This window comes from Zalophus californianus, chromosome 1 (genome assembly GCF_009762305.2).
Source record: "Zalophus californianus isolate mZalCal1 chromosome 1, mZalCal1.pri.v2, whole genome shotgun sequence".
Classification (NCBI taxonomy): domain Eukaryota; kingdom Metazoa; phylum Chordata; class Mammalia; order Carnivora; family Otariidae; genus Zalophus; species Zalophus californianus.
In genome coordinates, this window is record NC_045595.1 from 15,805,502 (window position 1) to 15,822,448 (window position 16,947).

Genomic DNA, 16,947 nt, shown 5'->3' on the forward strand with positions numbered 1-16,947 from the left:
AACATTGGAAGAGCCAACACGGGGAAACCCATGAGGAACTGTGACTCACTCGACATTTCTAGAAAATACACCGTGTGAGTACTTTCTGAAATAAAGTTAAAAAGGGGTTATCATATCAAATTATGGTCGATGAGAACTCCATAAATGAGAAAAATCAAGAAACTGAATGAAAAGATGGTGTGTTTTCATTATCAAAAAAGAAATCGTCTTTTTTTTACCAAAAAAAATTTTTTTTTAAACGAAGTTTAAGTCCACACATCACAACGTGGACATTCCAGTGGGGTTGTTGTTTTGAAGTAGTGGATGGCTGGAGATTCATTCTTCTGGGGCTGTGGAACATTCATTCACTTGGCAAACATTTGTGTATATACGATGAGCCGGACCCTCTCTATTCACCAAGGCTATAACAGGTTCACAATAACCCTTTCCCTCAAGATGGCTAACCTTCTGGCAATATGGAAAAGCCAAGCGCCACATGGACTCAGGTATGAAGGACAGTATGCAAGGCTCTGTCAGGTGACATCCCTTGGCTGAGGCGCGTGAGGAGGCCTCGTATGGCTTACAGACTGGTTTGTAGATAGTTCCGAGGACAAGCTCCCTGTGGCAGCCTCCCTGGGTGAACCACTGAAGAAGCGTCTTTGTGTGTGTTCCGGATCTGCTGTTTGGGCCAAACACCCTCACCGCACACATCATGCCCTGCGTGAGGTCGATACACTATGTGGAACTAACAACCTTGTTAAAATTTAAAACTGGTCATTTCTCAGATGTGTAGTTCATATATCAGAACTCGGCTGCCAGAGAACTTTGGAAAAAACAGAGACTGGCAACCTTGAGCAACATCATGTTATGTCCTTAGGGTAGTAATGCCACCCTGTTCCCTACGGGCAGGCTGAGAGGAAACGGTGGTCAAGGGAGGGCTGGCTAGAGTGGGACTGGACGCAGTGCCTTCCCGTGGCCTGGCAAGGGGCTCGGGTCGCTCCCTGTTGGCTCCCATGAGAGAGGCGTGTGCTCATAATGTCTTCCCTTTGGCCACAGCCATTGTCACAAGTGGTTCCGCGCAAGGAATCGACCAGTCCCAGTGAGCGCCTTCCATTGCTTTGGTGGCCCTTCACTGGAGGCCGTCACCGCTGTAGTGCAGTGGTGATGGGCAGTGGGTCCACAGTGGGCTTCAAGGCCCCGTGAAGGCTGTCATGAAGCATGAAACCTTTGGACACCGACTTCCTGTTGCAATAAATGAAAAGCCGTCACACGCGTCCAGACGGCTCTTTGGTGTTTTGAACGGTAGCTTGGTGTCCCAATTCTGATTTGGCCTCATAAGTTGAAGCTTCCCATGGGGTCCAGGTCAAGGGATGAGCAAAGCATCCCCATCCTCCCCCTACACCCCGGCTCGGGCGCCCGAGGCCCTTTGTCCCACGCTGGACCGAACTCTTCCTTCTCCTACACTCTGGTCAAGGGGCTCTACACCTTACACATTTTAGATGCTCAAAAGGAATCTCCCTCTTCATTCGACAGGTCGTTTACTGCGCATGATCGGTGAATACTGGGCTGTAGAGTGTGGTCATTGTCACATCCAAGATGCCCACGGTGCTTCTGCAGGGCAGTCTCTTTTTCCCCCACAACACCCGCCCCTCTGTTGCAGTTCAAGTCCGTGCCTGCGTCCTCCTGGGAGTGGGGGTGCCTCTCATCATTTCTGTTTTATTGGCACAGATGCCCCCAGAGCTAATGTCCCATTCAATGTCTTTCTTTTGCTTTTTCTATTATAAAAACCTGCAAAAGACATGCAAATGTGTCTCTCCATTTGACTCTTTATGAGTTCCCTCCACCCTTGACATACTTATTTGTCACACTCAATCCTGGGACCGCAGGCTAAGTGAGAAACCTCTGTGGGCAGATGGAGGCGCACCGGCCGGATTTCCCCTTGAGAACAAACTCGCAGGGAATGTGGTCAGCACATAATCTCCAGCTGCTGGTTCCTCCGGGGTCCACCTGTGCTGCAGGTCCATGTCACCCAAGGCCACTGCATCCAGTGGCCTTGAGGCAGGGGATGGAGGCCGTCTGCTCCGGGACTCCCTGCCAGGCTGGCACAGCTTCGTCAGGCTTGCTTCGCTGTCGGGTCTCCTTCTGCTCGACCCTGCTTCCTCCAACTTCCCTTCATGGGGGTTGATCCCTGATAAACATCCTGCGCCCCAAACTCCAGCTCAGTGTCTGCTTCTGGAGAAGTCACTCCGCAACAACCTTTCCACCAGTGGCTGCCAATTCCGAGAGCCCAGTTCAGGCCAGATGGGTACAGAGCACCAGGTGTCCATGAGCTAGGCAGCGTGGTGAGCATCTGTCCCAGAACCGTCTCAGAAGGCTGGAGGCAGAGGCCGTGTCTGATCTTAATGCAGTGGTCGGAGATCTTGGGCACCAAAGCAGGGGCAGACACAGCCTCCCTGCCAGGACCCACCCAAGGGCACGGGGTTTGTAAGGCTAGTTCACGGACAGGGTAGGCCAGGCCCTCCTCACGCCGTGGCTTCTGCCTGTGATGCCATCCCACCTCGCCTGCCATGGGCAGACAAACCAGCTGTTGCTTTGGAGGGCTGACCAACAATTCGCCAAATGCCAGGCCGAGTACCAGGGGATGCAGGGACAGATGGGCAAACACCACCGCAGGCAAGCTCTAAACGATGCCGTGTGACAGTCGTCGGGGCCCTGCTGATGCCTCCTTCAGAAGTGGACTGGGGGCGCCTGGGTGGCTCAGTCGGTTGGGCGTCTGCCTCCGGCTCAGGTCATGATCCCGGGGTCCTGGGATCGAGTCCCTCATTGGGCTCCCTGCTAGGCGGGGAGCCTGCTTCTCCCTCTGCCTCTGCTTCTCTCTCTCTCTCTGACTCTCATGAATAAATAAATAAAACATTAAAAAAAATGTTAGTGGGCGCCTGGGTGGCTCAGTCGGTTGGGCGTCTGCCTTTGGCTCAGGTCATGATCCCGGGGTCCTGGGATCGAGTCCCTCATTGGGCTCCCTGCTAGGCGGGGAGCCTGCTTCTCCCTCTGCCTCTGCTTCTCTCTCTCTCTCTGACTCTCATGAATAAAGAAATAAAAAGTTAAAAAAAAAAAAAGAAGTGGGCTGGGAGGCTGAACCAGCAAAGGACAATGTCATCATCCTCACAGAACTGAGAAGGTTCCTACCTGCTCCCTCTCCTGGCGCTCCTCCCTGAACATGTACAGCCGTGGGGCCGCGAACTCTGCAGGTGTGCGTGCATGTGCAAGAGCAGAGCCGACTCCTGGGCCACAGCACCCCTGGGCTCCCTCCCCACCCCCGCCCCTGCCTCCGTCTTTCCTGGCTACTCCCTCACAGACCCGCCCATCTGCCCCCTGTATACCGCTGAGTGGCGCCATCGAGACCCCAGGGGACAGAAGACTCACCCAGGCAAGCCCTGCTCAAACTCCTGACCCAGAAAATCAGGAGATGTAAGAAAATCGTTATTACTGTCTTAAGCCACTGAGTTTTGGGGAATTGATTTTGTAATATATACATTTTTTGACAGAGCGTTCTTTTGGTTCATTCACAATTACACCGATGAAATGATTTTACAAACTCGCTGGTGCTCCATTCAGCTGTGTCCTTGTTACTGTCGCCACAAAACTCGGTGGTATAAAGCAGTAGCCACTTTCTCGTGCTTACCGTTTTGTGCGGCACAGGTTTGGAGACGGCTGGGCATCTGTGGCTCGGGGTCGGTCACGTGGCTGTGGTGAGACACCGGCTGGGATTGCCATCCCCCCTGAAAGCTTGATGGGGAGGTCAGGCCATGGGGCTGGCACTTGATGCTGGCGGCCATCAGGGCACCAAAGTGCGGCCTCTTCAGCCTGGGGGTGCTCATGGCACTTGGTTTCCCCCCGAGCAAGGGTCCCAGAGAACCAGGGGGGAAGTGGCAGGTCTTTTTCTGACCTGGCACTGGAAATCACAAAGCATCCCTCTGGCTGTTCTCCCTCGGTCTGAACGGTGCTGGGCTGGCCCAGAATCCTGGGGAGCAGCCACCCACCTCTTATGGGAAGGGTGTCATGTAACTTTGGGGTCATGTGTTAAAACTGTCACAAGCTGCCGCTCTGTAAGTTAACTTGCCTTTCAACGACCCCGATCACTCCATCCCCCAACTGCCCTGCGGACTAGTACCCAGGGAGAAAAGAGCCAAAGAGGGGGAGAAGCTGTAGGTAGATGACTTTCTTCATAATCACTGCGCTCACATTTTTGAGTGATTCTTTACGGGAACCACTATGCAAGATCCTTGTTTTGTAACTAATCTCTACACCCGGCATGGGGCTCGAACTCACAACCCCGACACCGAGTGTCATCTCGGGCTCCCCTGACGGAGCCAGCCAGGCGCCCCGGCAAGGCCCTTTTGTGATCTTATGCAGTCTCCACAGCATCCTTAGGAAGGAGTTACTGTTATGTCCCCCACTTAACAGGTGGAGAAACCGAGGCACAGAGTGACTCCGTCCCTTGCCTCAAGCCATAGCTAGGAGGTAGTGGCAGCAGGAATGCATTCGTGGTTTTCTGATACTAGAATCTGACCTCTTAGATGCTCTGCTATACTTTCTCCCCCATTGGAGGGCAGGCACTTTCGTTCCAGGGGTCATTTCACACCTTGGAATCCAGGTGTGGCTCTCCTCCCGCAAAGGCCCTGAGTTCAGGAGGGCGGGGTGGCCGTGGCCGGGCTGGCCCCTGCGCAGGGGAGCAGGAGTCCTGCCTAGGCTTCAGCTTCCGCCTGGGCCCTCCCCTCCTGGCTTCATGTGTTGAGTAGTTGACCCTTCGGGTGAACGTAGAGAGAGATTAACAATGCTGTAATGACTCGAGCTCATAGGAACTGAGCATTTGGTTGTTTATTGGGAAATTGAGACAGCCATGAGCTGATGTGAATTTGTTTTCAAATTTTAAAGATTTTATTTATTTATTTGTCAGAGAGCACAAGCTGGGGGAGCGGCAGGCAGAGGGAGAGGGAGAAGCAGACTCCTCGCTGAGCAGGGAGCCCGATGCGGGGCTCGATCCCAGGACCCTGGGATCATGACCTGAGCCGAATGAAGGCAGATGCTTAACCGACTGAGCCACCCAGGTGCCTTTGTTTTCAAATTTTAAAAGTTAAACTGGTGTGTAATAAAAATAATTCTATGGTATAGAAGGATATACCCGGGCACCACCTCCAAAGCCCGGACAGATGCCCCAGGCCCATTTCCAGGGGCAGCCACTGCGAAGTTTCCGGTGTCCTCACCCAGGAACATGTACGACAGTCGTCCACTGCCCCGTCTTCTAGGGGGCGGGTGTGAGCTCCTTCCTGCCGCGCCCTGTGACAACATCTTCCTCGCTGTTGCTGTCACAGAGCATGCGTCCGCGGAGAGTCTCGAGTGTGGCGTGGTGTACGTGGATGGGCGTGTCTGGAGGAGAAGGCAAGTGTTTTCCTGGGGGCGGTGCGACCAGGGAGGAAGGGAAGGTACAAGAAGGACAGATCGTCAGGCTCTGAGGCGGTCTCTGCCCTCTGTGGTCCCCGCATCGCTCACCGAGCCATCGAGCGCGGTCTCTCTTCCCATGGCTGGCCTCGATGCTTGCTCTGGCCGACGGCCTACAGTCCAAGTGACAGTTCTGAGAGAGCACGAAGCTGTGCACGTGCATTTGCTGTTCTGGAAGCCCGCCCAGCACTCACCTGAACCGGCCTGGGCCATCCTGCCGGGTGGCGGGGAGACCATGAGGAGCAGGGCACAGTCACCTGGCCAAGGCCATCGTGGGCCAGCCGGCCCCCACCCCCCACCCCTCCTGGACCGACCAACTGACCACAGATGTGAGAGCAAGCCCCGCCACGGCCAGCCGAGAGCCGGCCGACCGTCAGACATGCGAGAGCTCGGATGAGGTGCTGCTGACCTCAGTGACCTGGCCACTGGTTTTGAGGTGGCTTCTTAGGCAGTATCATCGTGACAGTGAATAACCCACACAGCCCTTTGTGTGGAGGATGATGCACAGTAAGGGTGTGAAGGTCAAGAGGTTTTTTTTTTTAAATCACTGGATAGGGGCGCCTGGGTGGCTCAGGCGTTAAGCGGCTGCCTTCCGCTCAGGTCACGATCCCAGGGTCCTGGGATCGAGCCCCGCGTCGGGCTCCCTGTTCAGCTGGGAGCCTCTTTCTCCCTCTCCCGCTCCCCCTGCTTGTGTTCCCTCTCTCGCTGTCTCTCTCTGACAGATGAATAAATAAAATCTCAAAAAAAAAAATATCACTGGATAATCTACATTCTGGTAAAATGAAGCCGGTTGAGAGAAAACCGCTCCCACAGCTGTCTCCGCACGGTGCAGTAGGAGTAACAAGCTCTATAAATGGTTCAGCCTTACCGGCTCGCCTGGGTCTCGGGCTGACTTATGGCGAGAGCCTGTGAGATTGATTATATTTGCTACCGACTGTTATTAACAAACCGGTGCTGTGATGAGCCGATCTGCCTCTTTTTTTTGCATAAAGACCTGCCAGAACCCAAAGTTCCTTAAGTTCCTTAACTTTTTTTTGGTCTCATGTACTCCTTTGGCATCAGATAAAGCCTACTGTCCTCCTTCTCAGAATGTTGTAAAACGAACAAAATAAAATATATAGGATTACAAAGAAAACCTCAGTTGAGATACAATTCTCTAAAAATTAGAACAAATGCATGAATTAGTCATATACGTGCCTTTTTATTATTAATGCATTACGTAGGATCTACCAGCAGGTCTAATGACAATCTTCACTTCAGAGTGGTGATGGCATTTTGAGAGTCATAACTGTTGTGTCATATGAAACTGTCCTTTTCCTTGGTGACAAAGTCACAGGTCTTGCCGACATATGCTAGCGTGGCATGGTCTTTATATTCATCATGGAGGGAAGATCTAAATTTTAGTTCGAAGTTGGGGGAAAGATTCCATCCCCCCCCCCCACCGCCAGCCCCCGTCCACGTTCATGGACCTTCTGAATTCTGGGGATGGACCAGGCGAGGAGCCCATGGTTGACCTGATCTCCTCCAACACATATCCATCAGTACCCAACTCATTTCTTCCTGTAATCCTTACGTTTTGGACAGGAGTGGGACCACTTTGGATTTGGGGAAGGGAATGTTTTTCCATTTAGAGATGATCTGCCAGTTGGCAGCATGTCCTCGAAGACAAACACAAGAAGCCGTAAACGAAACGGTGGTCATGGAAAGATCTGACCTGCAGAACAATTTCCTTCCAGGTGTATGTGGAGAAGTAGCTTCTTCTCCAAGATCGAAATCTCCACCTCTTCCTCCCCGCCCAGTGCTTGGGCCAGTGGGCTGAGGGAGAAGTCCTGGTTCCATGATTTAAGGGTCACTGGTGGAAATAAATCTGGGGACGGATCCACGAGCTCGGTTTACCGCTTTCCTCAAGTTCTAACCGAAGCGGTGACGCAGCAGCGACCTTCAAGGACCTGCTCGGTGACTTGTGAGGGAAGTGGCCTGATGAACCAGACTTGGTATGGGTGTGAACGTGCGATCCTCTGAGAACACCCTGCAGTTCTGGGGCGGGGGTCCTAGCTGGTGAAGGGCTATCTCTGCGAAGACCTTTGGCCCCACACAGGGACCCGTGTCTTGTGCAGAGGCCTCGTGGTGGGGGGGGGTGACTGTGGCTGTTGCCCCACCTCAGGGCCCTTCTGTGAGAGCATGAGAAGTCCCGAGGCCAACCCCGAGCCAGAGGTACAGACCGACGACCTTGTCCATGTCTGCAGCTACCGCCTTCTGTGTGTGGCAAACCGTCCAGGTCTTGCTTCCACTAAAATGCTGCCTCCGCCGGATGTGGTGGTTGGCTACCATCTTCCCCATGGTGCCTTTCCTCCGATGAGAAAGGGGACTTCTGCTAACCCAGACTCCGGGCTGGCCCTCCCTGAGGCCTCCGGGAAGGCCCCTCCCACGCATCCCTCTTTCCTCCCCGCCTCTATGCTCTCCTGTTCTCTGGCCCCCGCACCCCTCCCTCACCCCCTTCCTTCCTCTCTGGGGACAAGACAGAGCCTGCCCCACTGACCTGGCCCACAGCAGTTCCGGCCTCCCCAGGAAGGTTCCTTCTCTCCTCGACGCTTCCTCAGAGGCCTCCTTGGGAGCTTCTAGAAAGCTGGGGATGCCCCCCGCCACCCTGACCTGACATCGCCTTCTCTTTGATGATTCTAGGGAGCCCCAGGCCCAAAGCCAAGTGCGGCCCAGCACTGAGGCCTTCCTTTCGGTGAGGACACTCACGTGTGTCAGGTTTGGCGACGCCTGGCTCCCTTTGTTCATTTTTGAGCTAAGAAGACAGTTGATTCCGGGCTTTGGGTGGGGCAGCCGTGTCAGAGACAACTGCAGTCCATCCGTGCCAGGGGGTGTGAGGAAGCCACACCGGGCCCCCCCTCCTCCAGCGCGCGAGATTGGGGGATGGACGGGGGACAGACATCAAAGGCCAGAGCTTGGTGATCACACTCGTGCTCGGGTTCACCGTCCTCCAGAAACCACAGGTGTGGGAAACGGAGAAGGCTGACCTTTCTGTCAACCCTAACCCACTCTGAATGGCTTTCATAATAGCTATGCTCTCCTCCTGGTTTCCGATGGCTCCAGCTTCAACTGCTCTCTCAAAAAAAAAAAAAAAAAAAAAAGCCCATTTGCTCATCTTGGGTGACAGGTTTCACCCATCTCTTTGCTTTGCAGAGAGCTGTGTGGGTGGCAAGCTCCTCTCACCAGATTTTTCCCACGCATCTTCAAACCGAAAGGGCTGACCTGCCGAGAGTTTCCTTTTGAGTCCCCTGGGGAACCTCTACATCCTCCAGCCCCACCGGGCAGCGTGGCCAGGAGAGGCAGGGCACCCCCCAGTGGCCTTGGAGCCTGCAGACACTAGGCTGGGCCCGGATTCTGGAGAGCCTGGAGCAGACTTTGGGCATCTTGCGTTTCTCCGTGGTTTAGCGAGCGGGGTGGGGTGCGGTGGGGACTTTGACACAGAGGCCCCCAGATCCCAGCCTCCGGTGCAGCATACTCAGCCGCGTGGGTCTCCATTGGTTCTCATTGGGCCCCAGCCCCCAGCCCATGTGGCTGCCAAGTCTCTGGAGGGACCCTTCTGTTACTAAGGAACTCCCGCTGCATTGTTCTGGGCGCTTGGAGAAACCAATCTTCCGTTACTTCAACCTGCTCATCAGACAGTAAGAGGCTCGACTTGAGGGCATCATTAGTACAAGAGGTGGGTACGGAGGGCGGCAGGATGGAGAGACCAGCCCACCTCCATCCTGCCCGCACCTTCCTCTGCAGGCTCGCCCTTTGTCCTCTGCCATGAGAGTTTCAGGAGCTTCTGTGCCGGGCCAAGTTGGCCAATGGCATTGTTGATGGCCTTACAGCTGACCCAGCATGGGGACCGACCGGTATCCTCACCGATTCCATGACTGTCGAGCACTTCTGTGTCTGGCGTGGTGCTCGACGCTGTGGGGGCGAGGGAAGGGAGGGAGATGAAGGAAACACGGTCCTTGCTCTCGAGGGAGAGTGTGGCTATGGGTACAGAACGTGTAACTTATTCCTGCATAGCTGATTCAAGAAGAGGCCACATGAGAATCTGAGGACAGGGGGACGGTTGGAGGAGGGAGGAAGGGAGATGGAGGGAAGGGGGGCTGGGGATGTTCTGTGGGGCTCGAGGCACTCGAGGGAAGGAACATCATCTCTGGATGTGGGGTGTGGTGTGAGTGTGGATGGACTGTCCAGCCTGAGTTCAATCTGGCCGGTCCAGGAGCGAGGGTCCTGCCCCTCCTGGTCTATGTCTGGCCTCTGCTGATCCAGCATGAGTAGCTAAGTGGCAGTGGGAATGGGACTCCTTCCTCTGCCTGCTGTCTTGGCCTGGTGGTCTTGCCCAATTTTGTACCACAGGTTGACTGATGGTGGTTTTAGGGCATCCGTGACCTTCCCCCTGACCTCACTGTTCTGGTAGGTCAGCAGCGTGCTCTTCGCTCACAGTGCTCTGTGAGTAGCCCAGGAGGGCCAGGCAGCTCATGTGGTGGAGGGCAGTGGGTTGGAATTTTATACCTTGGCTCCTTCAGGTCTGAACACTGACCTTGGGGTAGACGGGGAAGTATCCAGATCCCAAGCCACATGGGCAACCTTGAGCCCTTGTAAGAAGCCAGAGTACAAGCTGATGCTCTATCTCCAGGCAGGGCAACTCAACTCCAAGTCTGGTCTAGGTAACTTTTTTTTAATAAAGAGATTTTATTTATTTTTTTGACCGGGGGGGGGGGGAGCAGGGAGGGAGAGAGGGAGAGAACGAGCAGGGGGAGGGGCAGGCAGAGGGAGAGGGAGAAGCAGGCCTCCCGCGGAGCAGGAAGCCCCCGATGCGGGGCTCGATCCCAGGACTCTGGGACCATGACCTGAGCCGAAGGCAGACGCTTAACCGACTGAGCCATCCAGGCGCCCCGGGTCTGGGTCACTTTATCAACGGGCCTTATGTCCCAGTGGAATGAAAGACAATGCTACTTCCAATGTCATAGTGTTTGCTTTATTTAAATCCTGAGGTTAAAAATAAAACTGTTCCAAATAGTGCAGCAGATGCTACAGAGGAGTATGTTTTGGGATACAAAAGTTTCTCACCCCTACTGCGCAGGGGTGGGGGGTGTTGGCATTTGATATGCTTCTGGGTAATTCTTTGGCAGATAAGAATGCAATGGGTCCCCAGACCCACTATCCCATAAGGCCTCGAGAATTGAGGACTCGTCAATGAAAGTGCAATTCAGATCCGGAAGCCGCCCAGTGGAGGCGTGCGGGTTGCTCTGCAGCCCCCAGAGGCAGGAGCGTCCCTGGATAACACTCATCACGAGGTTCTAACGAAGCCTGTTCGTCGGCCATGTCTCCTGAAATCTAAAGATAGACTTTATTATTTTAAAAAAGCAATTACGAAGGAAAAGGCGTTATTAATTCAGTCCTTCCCGTCTCCTTGGAAGAATTGCAACGCAATGAAAAAAACGTCTCCAGGTTTCCACTAAGAAGTACCTTTCGCTAAGTGTTTTGTAAACATGGCTGGCTGGCTCACGGGTGTCTGCAAGGCGACCCCTGGTTCTCCGAATCACCGACGGCTTCTGCTTTCACTCTCAACCCCTCGGAGCCAGGGATAGGGGCTCTCACGTGTAGTTACGAAGGTGGACTTTAAGAAATGAAACTCCTAAAAAAAACCTTAAAAGTCAGTGGCCATCTAACGAGTATCCCATAGAGCACAGACTCTGAGATACCACCTCCAAATGGGGATTTCCTTTCATTTGAGTCTAGAGGGGCTTACCCACCCAAGGAGTGGAGAACTGGAACATTTCAGAACAACCATCCCCTTGATTTTTCCATTATATTACGTGGCTTTTCCTTTTCTACTTTTCAAACCCGGTAGGGTTTTTCAGTTCCAGATTCCTTCTTGATCCAGATGACCTGGAGTCCAGAGGGCTCCAGCCACGAGCGCACTTGCAGAGGCCACGCTTTATTGTGACGCCCGCCCTTCCTCGCTGCTGGTGAGTGTGTCTGAGGGGCCACGTTCTCGGGCAAGGTTGATTAGTGGCTTCTGAGGCAGAGGTGAACAAGGCAGCGGGATGAGTGCTAGAAAGTGAGCGGCTGTTACTCAGAGAGCTGGGCCATCTGGGGGCTGCCGGATTTTTGCTTTGTTGTTTTGTTTTGTGTTGAATAGTGATCTGGGGTCCCATTGATGATTTCTAGTGTAATTCAGTCTACTGGCTGCGGCTACTGCCTTCAATAGTTGCTCTTCATTGTCATCTGCATTTTTTTTAAAAAGTACCCCAACCCCAAAAACCTCAGTAAAGTCAGGAACCTGTTCAAAATAAGAATAAAGCTGTTCATACAAGCCACGCTGAAATAGGCCACCATGTTCTCTAGTTGCATAATGCACAGCAAACTCGAGCTCACACGGCAAAGTAACAAAGGAAAAAGAGTCTGTCCAGCATGAAAATAAATAGGCTGCGGAGTCAGGACGTGGCCGCTGGGGGAGCGGGCAGTCCTCTGAATGTAGTCAATGTTCCAGGGGGTACACACCACAAGGGGCCTCTGCTCTCCGGGAGGAGTGGCTCTGGGCTGGCTTTGCAAGAGCCCAGTGGTTTTTAAGCTGTAGTTGGTTTCCTGCCGGGCTGAGTGACAGAGATTCACCAGGGGGCTTGGATGGAATGTTCCAGGCCTTTTGGAGCAAACATAGGAGCTGTTAGCTGCACAGGATGGTGGCGACACCATCAGCTGGCCGTCTCCATGGCATCCTGGGAGAGCACTCAAAACAAGACTCCAGAATGCTTTGGGTTCTCTTTTGTTAGTTTCTTTCTCGTGGTAAACCACCCATCCCGATTACCCTTTCCAGAGGAGAGGGTGGGCTCAAAGGCAGGATAATTTGCTCTGGAACAATCCTCAGGCTGTGTGGCACGCCTGTGAGGACAAGCGTGAGGCTAGGGAGAGTCTCTGGGAGTCTGGCTGCTTTTTGCCTTGGTGTTGAGCACAGTCAAGGCCTTGGCCACTGGGAGATGCTAGGGACCCTGCTGGCTTTCTGCTAGAGGCGGCTGGCTGCTCTGAGGAAAGAGCGCAAGAGGTTCAGCTTCTCTCTGCGTTAATCCCTCAGGAAGGTTCTGTTCACCACCCCCTCCCCTGCCCTGCCTAAACTGACTGCAAGTGGCCAAGTCCCCTATTTGAGTGGAAGCTCTGAGCCCCCTCCCCCCTGCCCCACGAGTCCTCTCTGCGGGGTGGTGGCTGTGGGGTCTGCGCTGGACCCGGCCTGGGGGCTCTGACGGGTCCTTGAGCTCTCAACACCAGCCCAGCCAGGCCCGTGCGTGACGGAATGAAGCTCCCGTGTGGTGGGACTTGACCGGTCACAAGGCCAGCTGGGGGACAGGCTGGGCCCTGGGTTCAGATCCCCAGACACCCTGCCCGGCGCTCTCCCTCATCCCTGGCCAAAGCGGGCCCCGTCATCAGATGGCCTGCTCACCTGTGAAGTGTCTGAGCCCTGACTTCAGGCTCCGGCCTCTGTGAACAAGGCCCCAAGAGGCCGTCAAAGGTGAGCTCCCTACCGTGGGAGGAGAAAAGGACCCCAGACAACAGGAAGACCATCTTCTCCGGGGCCAGGGAAGGGAAACAGGATTCACTGGCCCCAAGGGAAGATGGCTCCTGGCTGTCACGGGTAGGCTGAGCCACAGGAAGTGGGCCAAGGGGTGCCAGGGAACAGACTGGTGGGGAGAGGGGAGCAAGAAGTGAACTCAAAGCCGATTCATGAATTATGCCTGTTACACCTGAGTTACCAAAGACTTTTGTTAAGAAGGCCCTGATTTTGGAAAGTGGTTCTTACCCTGATTGTGATCATTAGTGAACACGTCTGCGGCTGAGGCAGAAGCTCATATTTATACAAACAGAGACAGCCGAGCAGTGAGTCCTAAGGGCCAACGCACAGTGCTGCTTAGTGGTTCCAGCATCGCCATCTGCACAGACAGCCACTGCAGGACGCGTCCTCCGTGTGCTGGCTTCGGTTTTCCCGAGCATCTTCAGTTCTGATTTCTAGGCTGGTGTTTTCAACTACTGGGGGGCCTGCCTGAGTGAAGGGCTTTGCATGAGGACAGAACTTCCCAGACAGAAGGGCCTGGAAGAAAGTGCAGCTAGAGGTCCCTCCAAAATTGCTGCTTTGGAGCAGCCCTAAATTTACTGGGATAGGAAGGGACAGAGGCCTGATGGGAAGAGGCTGGTTGGGGCTTCAGGAGGCGCCCCCCCCATCCCCACCCGGGATGCCCTGACTCTCACGATGGCCCTGTGGCCTCCTTTTCCTGGCCTCGCGGCCTGAGGACCTCACAGGGTCTGGCCAGGACATCCCGGCTCATGGTCACCCAGGATGCCTGGCCCCTGCTGTGCAGAGTGGGGCATTTCTCTCCTGGGGCAGAAGTTGGGGTCACTGACTCTGGCCTGTGGAGCTCTCCACGGAGGCCGGGACCCAGCTGTGGCTCCAGAGAGGCTGAAGGTCCCCTGAGTGTTTAAACCGTCGGCAGAGTGTCCCTTTGGGTGTGAGGACAGTTGGGTCCCTAATCCCTGGAAACGTTGCTTGAGCCTTTAAAAGCCACGGAGGCTAAGAGTGACGGTGCGTAGTGCTGAGTACACAGTGCTCCAGACGATGCAGCTTTGAGGGGCGGCCGGAGGCCTGTCTCCCAGTTCTACACCAGGTCATATTCGGAGTGGCTGTCCTTTTTTTTTTTTTTTTTCTTTAGTGCTTTATGTGACAGGTGAGCAAGAGTAGTGTTTCCTGTGGATAAAGTGAAGCTATTAGAATCTAGAATCCAGGTGCTTGAGGCTACGGGAAGTCACTTCCATCGTAGATCACAGGCCTGTCAACCGTCAAGTGATAAAACACTTTCTTGGAGACAAACCTGAGGAAACAGAAGTGGGAAAGCAGGCTGTCACTGGGAGCGCCGAAAGCCAGAGGGCGGCGGCGGTGGCGGGGGGCCTCCTCGGGGGGGGGGGGGCAGGGGCCCGGGCCCCTCACCCCGTTTCCTGTCTGCCCAGCAGAGCTCCCCCAGGCAGGGGTCCGGGGGTCCTGGGACGTCAGCACGGACTTCCCCGGGGCTTGCTACACAAACACACGAACACCTGCTTTGAAGCTGCTGGGGGATGTGGGGGGCTGCCGGGGGGCAGCACAGGGAGTGGACCCTGAGAAGAGGTTTCTGGAGGAGGCGAGTGTGGATTTCAGCCCCGCTGGGCACCGAAAGCCATTCTGCCACCCATGGTTTAGAGATCTCTGGCACGCGGTAAGGCGGGGTGGGTCACAGCACCGTGGTGGCCTCCAGTGGGGACTAGGGGCCTGCTCGGGGCATGGGACCGTGTTCTGCCCTCGGCCTCTCTGATAACCCGCCGGGAGTCTCAGTGAGGTGGTGACAGTGCTCACTGCCTCTGCAGAGACGGGGCTCAGGGGCATTTAGAACTTGGAGGGCAGCTCTCTGGAATATGCTGGGCCTGTGCCCCATGACTCCAGCTAATTCGAAGTATGTTTGTGCTCATGGGGGCGTGCAGGGGAGGGGCAGGAGAGGGGGACAGTGGGAAGCTCCTCCTCTTAGCCCCTCCTTTAGTGGACGTGCTTGGCCACAAGCCCTGGGCGCTCAAGGCTGGGAGGTGCTGAGGGGGTGGCACAGCTCTCCCCTAGAGTATTCTCGCTAGTTATTCCGCCAAAAGTCAAGTGGGCTGGGAAGGGTCCCCGTATGGGGGGATGTGGCTGCTAGCTCAGGGCCCCACTCAGGGAGGAAGTGGCTGGGTGCTGGTCAGGCCGGTCTCCTAAAAAGGCGGCCCCAACAAAGGGCTTATGCTGAAGCCAGAAGACACCAAAGGGATGGGTCCCAGCAACCTTAACCGCCCGTCTCGTGTCTCCATGAAGTGGGGGCCCAGGCTCATGGCAGATGCTCAACCCATGTGTTCCTCTCCCAGCTTCCTTCCTTGGCTGCCCTTCCAGCCTGTCTCCCTATATTCCCAACTTCCTGCCCCCCCAGCCCTTCATTCCTGCACCTGTATTTGGTGCTTTGATGCTGTGCTTCCCCGACACAGTACACACTGCTCCCGCTGCCATGACAAGAAGGCCCAGGGGCTCCCTCTCACAGCTCTAGTCCTGGCCTTCATTTCTTGCTTGTCCATCCACCCATCCACCCATCTACCCATGCACCCATGCATCCATCCACCCATGCATCCATCCTTCCATCCATCCATGCATCCATCCATCCATCCATCCATCCATGCATCCATCCATCCACGCATGCATCCATCCTTCCATCCATCCATGCATCCACCCATCCATCCATCCATGTATCCATCCATCCATCCATCCACCCATGCATCCATCCGTCCAACCATCCATATATCCATGCATCCATCCCTCCATCCATGCATGCATCCATCCATCCATGTATTCATCCATGCATGCATCCATCCATCCACGCATCCATCCATCCATCCATGCATCCATGCATCCTTGCATCCATCCATGTATTCATTCATCCATCCATCCATCCTTCCACTGTTTCTACTGAGCCCCTCCTTTGGGCTGGGCAGTGGGAGCCTGGACATCCGAGAGAGGCAGGAGGGCACACTGGTTAAGTCCAGAGCCTGGAGGCAGGCCCTCTGGGTTCCAACCCGGCTCTACCACTACCAGCTGTGTGACCTGGGATCACTCCCCTGGCCCTCAGTCCCTTAGTGGCTCCACGAGGAGAACGGTAGTTCCTATGACATGGGTGTGCCGTGGGGCTTAAGTGAGTCAGTAAGAGCAGGGGTCCGAGGATTCACCCGACATGTGCTAAGACTCTGTAAGTACTAGCCTGTGTCTTATAAAATCTGTAAAAGACACTAGACCACCGCAGTGTAGGGCTCTAAAATTAAAAAAAAAAACAACAAAAACTATTAATAATAAATTACTGATAATTAAATAGTCTCTTTTAAATGTCCGGCTCTGTTCTCGTGGCCGGGTGTCAGGTGAACTCTTCCAGATGCTGACAAGTGAGGTGGCCCTACCTGGAAAAGGTGTTGTCGAAGATGAGCATGTAGATGCCCGGTGTGCGGACCTTGAGCTGGCCCTGGATGTTCTCCTTGTGAGAGCTGCATCGGGTGGTGGGGATAAGCACCTGGGAGGAAGAGCAGATCAGAAAGGGTGTCACAGGAGCCGAGAGGGCATATGGGTCCTCGGGGTAGACCCTTTATTTTGGGGAGGGAACTAGGCCCAGAGAGGCTAGGGACCCTGTCTGAGGTCACAGCTGAGCAAGGCTGGGGCTGGGGTCAGCCTCAGGAGTGTGGGGGGGGATGTCTGGGATCAGCCCTAGGACTGAGGGGGGCGGTGTCTGGGATCAGCCCCAGGAGTGGGGGGTGTCTTCCACATGCCCCACATTTGTTGATAACCTGTGGCTGGGGAGGAGGCTGTGGGTCTGAACTTCACCCCGAATCATGAACGAGTCGGTGCCCCAGAGGAGTGGC

At 54.8% G+C, this 16,947-nt stretch overlaps 1 protein-coding gene across 1 annotated transcript in view; it reads right to left on the minus strand.

The window, feature by feature from the left end:
• Positions 1–10,467: 10,467 nt before the first annotated feature.
• Positions 10,468–16,947, minus strand: part of FYCO1 (FYVE and coiled-coil domain autophagy adaptor 1) — a 73,530-nt gene continuing 67,050 nt past the window's right edge. The window contains 2 exon segments of the mRNA XM_027587782.2: positions 10,468–14,369; positions 16,492–16,601. Of these exon segments, the coding sequence (XP_027443583.2) occupies positions 14,294–14,369; positions 16,492–16,601 (186 nt within the window). The 3' untranslated portion in view covers positions 10,468–14,293.